This window comes from Labrus bergylta, chromosome 13 (genome assembly GCF_963930695.1).
Source record: "Labrus bergylta chromosome 13, fLabBer1.1, whole genome shotgun sequence".
Classification (NCBI taxonomy): Eukaryota; Metazoa; Chordata; class Actinopteri; order Labriformes; family Labridae; genus Labrus; species Labrus bergylta.
The window spans coordinates 9,528,253-9,538,695 of NC_089207.1; the positions used below are offsets into that span (position 1 = coordinate 9,528,253).

The 10,443-nt window shown below is 37.0% G+C and overlaps 1 protein-coding gene across 1 annotated transcript; it reads left to right on the plus strand.

Moving 5' to 3' along the window:
• Window positions 1-2,114: 2,114 nt before the first annotated feature.
• Window positions 2,115-10,352, plus strand: LOC109995437 (interleukin-1 receptor type 2). Its single transcript, XM_020649177.3, has 10 exons — window positions 2,115-2,256; window positions 4,156-4,252; window positions 5,021-5,279; window positions 5,885-6,059; window positions 7,082-7,259; window positions 7,876-7,965; window positions 8,070-8,135; window positions 8,270-8,399; window positions 8,625-8,770; window positions 9,199-10,352. Exons 2-10 carry the CDS (start codon window positions 4,165-4,167, stop codon window positions 9,342-9,344), a joined length of 1,278 nt encoding a protein of 425 aa, XP_020504833.2. The 5' UTR covers window positions 2,115-2,256; window positions 4,156-4,164; the 3' UTR covers window positions 9,345-10,352.
• Window positions 10,353-10,443: the final 91 nt, after the last annotated feature.

Genomic DNA, 10,443 nt, shown 5'->3' on the forward strand with positions numbered 1-10,443 from the left:
TTTCAGAAAAGGTAGAAGGTTTACATGTTTGAGCATACACACACGTGATGGGATCTCGATGAGGTGATGACCTTTCTCCAACAAAATCTCATCACTTCATTATTGATTCCAAGTTGATGTTTGTGCCAGTTTGTTAAGATATTCCATCCAGACATTCTTGATATATCATGTTCACAAATATGGGAACGACATTGGTGCAGAAGCTAAACCAAGCCTCTGACTTTGGGATTGTTTCTATGACGATGGTTGGTTATACGCACATCACGTAGGTGCAGGGCAATGAAGAAGACAATGCTCACACACTAAATATGATTATTGTCATTATCACCTGAAGAAGACCACATGGTTGAAATATAAGCCAAAAAAGACTTCCGTGGCATTGAGCAAATGTGTGGGCATATCTTCTTCTTCTTCTGTTGTTTCTATGACAACCAATTTTGACCATACTGCTTGCACCATGGAAGAATCTTCATGTCGCCTGCACCAGCATGTCAATATTGGAAAATGCCCAGTCATGAACTGTATGACACAAAACTGAGTAATGCACATTACTGCACAATGATGGGTGGCCTGGTTTCTATGCAGAGAGACGACAGAACAGTGAGTCACACGAATGAAACCCAGCTTTTTTATTATTTACTAAGGAAGGTTAGCTAAGCACCTAGATTTTTCTCTTCAGGCAAAGCTTGAGGATCAATAAATGTAGTATTTGGGCTAAATTAAATCCCTTTATTGTTTTGAAGGTCAACCTTTTTAAATACTTGAATGACAAGATTTCTCTTTATTCCCCTCTTAATTTATTGTTTGTTTTTGTGAACTGAGTCATTGGCTTCACCTGCAATTTGAAAGTAATAGTTGTTGGTTTATTCTGGTTGGTCTGAGGAGCTGAGGACTTTAGTGAAAGAGGCCCATTGACGGTCAAACTGGTCAACATGGTTATGAATTTCTGATTTGAGTCTTGTCATTGCAATATGTTCTGAAAGAAGATTAAGAAACTGTGAATATTAAATTCTACCTGTCCTTATGAATGTGCACATGCACACGTACTGCATTGTTCCAAATGTAACAATACAGGAGTGTTGCATATTTCAATACTATACGACTAACCTGTTATTCATTAACCTATGCAACTCCTCTATGATAAGCATAACAAATAGTTCTCCCTTAGGTCAAATGACTCAGTCTCTGGAATGAGATGACATTAAATCATCAAAGCTTAATATGACTGACACCAATCACAATATGAAGTAAAAAGATTAACTTAGTGGACCAAAAATCTACAATCTTTGGGAGGTTGCTGGACAATGGAAAAGTCCAGATTCATGTAAAGATTATAATAATGTATAAAAATATGCAATTTTTAAAAAATAATTTAGAGAAAGGGTTCAACGAAAGAGTAACCGGAACGTAATTTTAAGACAATGGTTGAAGTAATTATTTAACACTTTTGAAAAATATACTCTCTCACTCTGTACTGTTAGTAAGAACAATACAAGTCTAAAAATGAAGTATGGAGCTGGAGGTGAGCAGGTGTAGCATTATTCAGGGGCAAACAGACACACATTCGAAAAAAGGAAAATCCAAATACTATCTGCTAGATAATGCTAGTGTGGTGACATACAATTATTTGGTGAACACAATTAGCTGTAAATACTGCAGTGCAGGGAACTGAAAAAATTCAGCGTTCAGAGGTAGGAATCGGAGAAATTTACCTATTTTCCTTATTAAAAAATGATTCAAACCAATCAACAGGGTCTCTGGATTATTGGAGAGCTGACTCATTATTGAATTATTCCAGCTTTATGAACAACAGTTTCATGATGGTGTGCTTGAACTTAAATTGATTTTCTGCCTGTGGTGCAAGAGGCAGATGCAACAGCTACAACAAATGTAAACATTGGTAAAACAACACCACTACATTTTTTCTCAATGAACCTGCATGAAATCACACTGGGTGGCAATAGCAGTAGCTCTTCCTACACAATGTACAATGTGTGTATGTGAGTAAGTGTGTGTATATACTTCATTAGTGTGTGTTAAGGAGTCAGCAGACTTGAGTGATGAGCTGTGCAGTACACAGTGTTACATTGGGAAACCTGAGAAATTTCCATTTCAGAGGGGTGGGAACCTTGAAAAGAGAGCTCAGGTTCCCCCTGAGTGGCAGGAAGCTGACCATATGTTCTGTAGTCAACGCTGTCACCACATCGGCTCACACGGTCACACTGCCACTGAGGCCAAAGAGCTCACCTCTACACCGTAAGTACACTGTGTGTGTGTGTGTGTGTGTGTGTGTGTGTGTGTGTGTGTGTGCGTACGTGTGTACATGTGTGTGTGTGTGTGTGTGTCTTCACCTAATATAATTTGCAAATATCAAAGCATATTAATACCTAATGTAAAAAATGTATATGAATATGATTGGAATGTGTGATGGTATACATAGATATGACTGTGTGTTATTGTGTGTGTATCTATCTATAGGATTGATATTTTAGAGATTTAGAGTCTATATAGATCGATATACTGTAAAGAGAGAGAGAGAGAGAGGGAGAGCTGTCAAACGATTACATTTTTTAATCACGATTCATCGCTAAGTTTCAATTGCTTCAGTCAACTGCATTTTTTATCACATGTTGGGAATTGGATTATTTCACCTCCAAAAGTAAAAATTGTTCAACTTTTCTTTTCAATGTTTTTACTGTCTGGAGCTGAGAACTGCTTTACTTGCTGTATAAATTCTGGTTGAGCTACAGTGCTCCTAAAGGAACATAAACATGGTGAAAAAAATAATAATACATTCATTTTGCACCATGAGTGCATCGAGATGAAGGCGTTAACACTGACGGCCTAAATATCCTTATCGTCCTCTTAGCTGAAATTTGCAAACAGTGAATATGCATGTACATTACATACAGTATATATATATATATATATATATATATGTATATATACACACACACACACAAATTTAAGCTATGACTGACAATAAGGAGTTTGATCTTCAGAAAAAGGGGCAAAATATTTATTTAGCTGACACCATCCCTTGGTTTCAATATCTTCAAATAGAACTCTTTTACTCTCATTTAGAACAACGACACGCCCACAGATTTTATGAATGGGGTTGCCGTTTGATGACACATTTGACACATTAGAGGTTTTTATCCAGAAAGACTCATCACTGGTGTCGTATAGGCGAGAGCATTTGAGTGGGAAAGTGCTGCCTGTTGTCAGAAGCAGAAGTGAAAATAAGACTGTTTCCACGGAAGCCGTGTTTTAATTCTGCTGCCAAAAAAAAAAAAAATGTATTCTTCCTGTTGAACTAAGTCCAGCTAAAATTAATAAAAAATATAATGGAAAAACAATATGGACTAGAAATAGATTTTTTATTACTATAGGATTAAACTGTTTAGGGTATTAAAATATGTTACCAAACATAAATCTCACACCCGCCAGAAATGATTGTAGCATATGTATACTTTCACGTTAACTGCCTCATCTAAAAGAAAATAAGAAGCCATGGTGAAACCTGCTATCATTCCTTTCATAAAATCCGACGAATCAAACTAGAAATGGACAACATTAGGCTATAATAAATATTGTTCATGTTTTATTAAACTTTTATAAACAGCGCAGGTACACTTTATAATCAAAAATATCTTCTAAAAAAGTGAAATTTTGATTCCATTGTCAATCTATTGTTTTATTACATAACTACTGTCTGTATTATTTTGCTGGCATTTGATCAAAATGACCTTTCGCCCACTAAAGTGACTCATGATGATGATGGTAAACCCTGGGCTTAAATTTGGCAGCTGAGCGTGGGGGCGGGATGACAAGGAGTGCTAGCATTGATATCATCACTAGTTTTGTGATGTCACAAGTTTCTACAAAGCGCAAGAGAGTTTAAATTAAAGCTAGACGTCCTTACAACCCATATCAGCCAACATCAATCAGCATCAACAGCTTCAATATTTGGTTCGGTGACATTTTTGTTTTCTATACTGGGATTGTTATTTTCATGGTTAACTTAAATACAGTGTCAAACCGAACACTTTTTATAGCTGTTATAACAGTTTCTGTTCCCTCAGATGTCTATCTTGTTACTGTAGACAAAATTATTTAAGTGATTTTTGACTTTACATTTTTGTGTCACTGCAGACTGCCAACATGGTTCCCTTGGTAGTGATTTTTGCTGTGTCCGTCATGGAATGTGTTCTTGGAAGACCGCCAACACTTGCTCCACTGCCAATGAAAGGTGAGCGTGCAGAAAATATGTAGCTTCAAATATGGTGCATTAATATATTAACTCAAACATTTTTGTTGCTAGGTTAAGTACCTAACCTATATTTTTATCTTTAAATATAGGAACTGATGTTGCCACTTTTAAGACTTCTTAGTTTTTCACAGCTTGATCCAAAAGGCAAATGAACACGGTTGGAGATTTTGAAGACGTTTTACATCTCCTTGGAAAGGCTTCTTCAGTTCTAAAGTAAATAGTCGATGGAGCTAGAAATTAGTTCATTTTTAGTTTTAAATTGAGGAAGCCTTTTGTAGGAGGGGTGAAACAGCTTCAAGATATTCAACCAAGTCCAGTTGCCGTTGGATAAAACTTCAAATTACCATGGATGTCAGAGAACCTACACAGACAATAGTTAGCTTACCAATTACTGGTTAAATGGACCAATGCATGACTGAACTGACTGCACAAACTATTTTAACCCCTATGACTTAGTAGAAAGAAGTTAGAGAGGGATTGATATATGTTTACTGATAGAGGTTTCTGACATTGCACCCAACATGATACAATTTGGGGCTGAAGTTATATTGAACCGTTATTTGTGGAGATTTTAATAATTTTGGACTGACAAATTTTCAATAATACTCTGAACACTGCCTTCTCTATAATATGTATCATATTAATATGTATCATATTCATATTTCCTCCTCTAATTGTGTAACCGCTTTGAACTTTATGCTGCCTTTACAGCAATTTGTAAGTGTTTGAATCTCTTTTCCCCTGCAGACGGCTGCTACTTGGTGTCTCCAGAGGTGATGATATTCGAAATGGAGGGAGAAGCCATTATACTCTCCTTTCCAATGTTTTGGAGAGTGCTAAAAAAACGCAAGATAGCCCCTCCAACCGCAAAGTACATAATCACCAAGGACAATGAGGCAGAGGATGCGCCCTATCAAGGCGAGGGGCGTGTCCAGCAGCATGGCAAACAGTTGTGGTTGCTCCCAGCTCAGGCTTCAGATTCGGGGGAATATATCGGCACCTACAGGTAGGCATCAAAGCTGCTATCTCACCTTCACTGCTATTTTCTTTGGGCTGACTTCTATAGAATTTCACAAAGGTAATGACTTGCAAGAAAGTTGCAAGAAATAAGTGACAACATTATTTGTTTGCATAGCTTGAATCTACAGCAATATACAGTGCATTAAACATATTTTTGCAAATTGGATTTAACTCACACAAAATAAAATATGAGTATTAACTCACTAGATAAACTGGAAAATAACAAAAATAGATTGATGTTAATTTGATGATAAGGAGGTAGGCAGGTTCAAGTTAAATTCCTCTGAGGGAAACATTCATTCAAAACGTGCCTCAATTTTTTTTTTATTGTGTGCCTCTGTCAGTACACCGTTACGGTCAGAGTGTGATACCAAATAGCCTCTTTTACATTTGTAAAGAAGTGGCGTAGTGGTCACGTGCCCCATTTACGGAGGCCATATTCCTGCATGTCATTCCCCACTCTCTCGCTCCCTCATCTACGACTCTATCCACTGTCCTATCTCTAAAATAAAGGCACAAAAAAGCCCCCAAAATACATCTTCAAGATTATTTGTTTTTGCACTCTCCAGCAACTTTTTTTTTCCTCTCCAGGAATGACACATACTGTGTAACGGGGAGTATCTCGCTACAAGTGTACAAGTCCAGTTCTGCGGACATAAAGAAATGGTCCTATTCCATCAGTCACCCAGTGGGGGAGGATCTGAAATTCAGCTGCCCAAATCTAAGTGACTTCAACCAGACAGGCAGACCGATAGAGTGGTACAAGGTGAGAGAGAAAAATCCTCTTTTGGCTGGATGAGGATCTCAGCGTCTGACTAAGTTCAACAATGAGTTAGTCAGATGCTTTAGTCTTCACTCCATCACAGAAGTCAAACTTTACGATTTTAAGATTAGTGTAGGAGCCAAAATGCTTTGATTGATTCTTGCGAGAAACCCAACACAACACTGTGAATTTGTATTTGAGTGTAATACCGACACTGAACACTAGGTGAAGTCTCGCATAAAGCCAAGGCTCCAGGCAATTGGATTGAGGAATGTGTTTCGGAGTTTTTTGACCATGTCCGCGTGTTGGGCAGTTGACTTGAATGTAACCGTTTGTGTGTTATTATGAGTGAGACATTTACGCCTATCATTGAATCCTGAACTAAAATAAACAAATTGAAGACTCTAGTGGAAAAGACTATCAGACAGTTGTTTGTTGCAACGCCAAGAGCACGTGTCCGGAAATAGTTCCACAACCCACACCTCAGTGGTGACTGCTTTGGACAATATTTGGTTGTTTTAAAAATAGTCCCCACAGTAATTAGTGTGACTGACATTGGGTGCTTTTTGAACCAGACAGTTTTAACTGAACAAATCTGGACTTGATTCTTACGTCAACAAGTTTCCAATTTTCATCATGATCATTGTCAGAAAATAATACTTTGTAAATAAAATCCTTAAATTAAATTGTACTAATAGTACATAAGATGTTGATTATTTTTGCCCTATCTTTACTGTGTCAGGTCAAATTGAATGTAAACGTTGCCAAGAATTTCTGAAAGCTATTTTTTTTACATTTTCAAAGACTATTGTTAAGCAAAAGAGCAACTTTACTTTGCAGGAAGCAGCTCAAGCTGAAAAACATTCAAGCTGTTTAAATGTGTCTGCCATTTTGACCAATAATGACAATTGAGAACTGCCATTATATCTTCAAGGGAGAGGACTTACAATAAACTTGAACTTCTTCAGGATATAGGGGACTTGCTCCTTCTCCTTAAGTGAATCTGTATGTTTTCCTCCTGACAGAACTCCAGCCTAACTTCAGTTCAGCCGGACAAGCCAGACTCCTCTTTTTGGGATACAGGAGACCTTGTGATTCCAGCTGTGAAGAGATACCACGCAGGTCTATACACCTGTCACCTCAGAGCGGTCATCAACAACCAGCAGTACAAAGTCAGCAGAGCTGTGCTGCTCTGTGTCGAGGGTGGGTGATATCAGAATTTTCTCTACGAATATTAGAGCTGTAATCTTTAACATTCCTTTTGCAGGTTTCTTGAAATAATTATCCAAATGTTAGTTGACAAGAATTAAATATTGTTAAATATTAGAGCTTCTTATATAAAAAAAAAAAAGCAGGCAACTTAATGATGCACGTAATTCTTTAAAACACAGCGCTGACTTTCTTTCTCTTCTGCTCTGTTAAAAAACTAAATACCAAGAATAATGATAGACTTTTTACTATTGGCTGAAAATGAATGCACATTTAAAGTCAGTAAAACTAAAATACTGTAAAAAAACAAAAATGAATACCTACCATGTCATCTAATAGTCTTAATCATCCTTTAATAGGAGTTGTCATTGATTTCTCTGAATAGCACTATAAAGGATTATCCTGCCCTGCCACCTATTGGTCTGATGGGTGCAGCACACTGACTCAAATCAGCCACAGGAACAACACACCTCCTTCTCAAACCCACACTGTTACATGCTTGCATGATAGTATCATTATGTGAAATGAGTCATCGTTGCTAATTTTCTGAGGAGTTGTTTTTGTGGTTGTGTTTACACTTTTCTAAATGTGTGTGCGTGTGTGTGTGAAGGTCCTGACCCTGTAATCACTACCACTGTGCATGATCCTTCTAAGACCTCTAACCAAGAGCCATTTAGCAGCAGCAACAGCACTGTTCACAGTGAGTTTGTCTGACGTCTTTTACCACTTTTAAGGGTATACATTTCCCTGTGGAGACAACTGAAGTGTTGCTACTGATTAAATGTATTTTTCTTTGTATCATAGCTCCTGTTATTCGACCCCCTGTGATTGTCTCACCGCTGAATGGAACCATTTTTGAAAGTCTGCACGGTAAGGGATTAGAACAATAAATCATAGAATAGCTAAACTAATTTTCATCTTCAAAAGGCTTTAAAGCATTTAAAAAAAAAAGAGAAATAATAACATTTAAAATGTCAATCATCTATGATGTCTTTCACTTTCAGGACTGGAGCTGATTTGCAAAGTGCTCACTGACTGTCAAATGTCAGATAACACTGAGGTCGCATGGTTGGCCAATGGCAAATCAGTGGAGTCGTCTTACCTTGATGGACGAGCTCTGCAGGGTGGAAAGAGGTAATTGTGGAGTATTTGGTGGATATTAGTCAAAGTATTAAAACAGGAGTCAAAAATAAATAATTTCTGGTGATATTTCTCTTGAGGAAAAAAGGTAAGAGAATTTCACCAAACTTAAAACAAACTTTAAGGCATAAACTTGTCCCCAGATTATAGTGCAGAGAAAAATGGCTGCCACCTTATTGTTTATGTTTACAGATGGATATGTGTATCTCAATGTTTCAGAGTAACAAGGGTGTCTGAAGGCTGCCAGATTGAGTTGAGGCTGATTGTTGTAGCAGTTACAAAAGAAGACTTAAAGACGGAGCTGAAGTGCATCACTCACAACCAAGAAGGGAGACAGGAAGTTGTTGTAAAGCTTCAACTTGAGGGTGAGTTGTGTAATGTGTATTTTTATAACCAGTTTAAAATAACACAGCTCTGTTTTTTTTTTTCAGATTTTATTTATTTGATACAATATTTGCAAAAACTGCTCAAGTTGGTTTGTTTGACTAAATTTAAAACTATGACAAGGTTGTTTTTAATTCTTATTTAAATAAATGTTATAAAGGTGGGTAAGATTTCAACAACACTCTACAATAAACTTTGATTGAGTTGTTTATTTATTTAACAAGTTTACCCATTTAGTTTGTGTTGCAAATTAATTACCGGTATTATGATCAATCTATGTCTCTGCAGACACTTTAATATCAAAAAGAGTGTTGACCTGCTGTCAATATACATTTTACAAGATAACTTTTGATGGCTTTATATGAACATAAAATCACTGACTGGGAATGGCCTTTCTCTCTCACGGCAGACTCCACATTTACATGGCTGGTGGTAGCTGTGGTGGCTGTGTCCTGCTTTCTGACTGTGAATTCTATCTTCTGCTACATCCTCTGCAAACCTCAAAGGAAAAAGAAAATGGATTACTTTCTGGCTCGGCAGAACAGCACCTTCTAACTCTGCTTGTGTCCACGCTCCCTCCACATAGACCTTCAACTGTGGGTTTCAGCACTCCTTTTATTGAATTTCCGTGTTTACACCAAGCTGTCACCCAATGTCCTCCTGTTTGTACACCAATGTCAGTGTAGGTCGGTGTTTGCGGTTTCAGAAGCTGTTTTTTCCTGGAAACTTGAAACCTTGGTGTGAAAACGGTTAAGGGAAACCAACCCTCTGAAATAGGCTACACATAAGCCAACCTGTTTACCCTTATGGAAAATGTTTGATTTAAGATGAAGTTGTTGATCTATATCAGTCAAACTGCTTTATATATAGTTACAGAGGGCTAAGACATGCAGAGAAGCTTTCAAAGGAAAAAGTAGCAAAGACATGTGTGGAACTGCTGCATTGGATTGATTTCCATTTTTACAAAGACTTTTTGTGACTTTTGAAATCTGTTTTATGTGATGGTTTTATAATTGAATGGATATGGTTTATATTATGGCTGCAGACATTTGGAAAGTTTTCTCTTCATGCATTGTCTGTATAAGTGTGACAGGATGCTTAAACATGTCATGGAATACCTTTGCTGACAATGGCAACATCTGCATATATACAACATACAACAACTGAAGAAATGTGATTGGTTTCATTTTCCGGGCAGGTAGGGCATAAAGAGATTTAAAACATAACAAGCAGTAAAAACTTTATTATAACTGATACGAATTACAATAAAACAGCTGAATATATTATTTTGAAATATATTGATATTGTAATAACTGTGTACATGGTTCACTGAAGTTGCTGTTTGCAGTAAATTTAACAGATTAACATAACAATCAGAGGTGTTTCCAGTGTTACGCTCACCCAAATTATAGGGCTTAAGGGTGACATTGATGGCTCTCTGTGAACTTTGTTCAAAATTGGACATTTGTATCTTTATGACAGAATTAATGGCTGACCTGTTGCATTTGACTGCATTAAATATAACAGGTGTATTAAATAAAAAGGCCCTTGGTGCAAGTGCAAGTGGTATAACTTTATTTTTTTTTAAGAAAAGCTTTTCATGGTTGTATCTTGTACAACAGTAAAAGGTTGATGTTTGGTGTTCCTCAGGGCT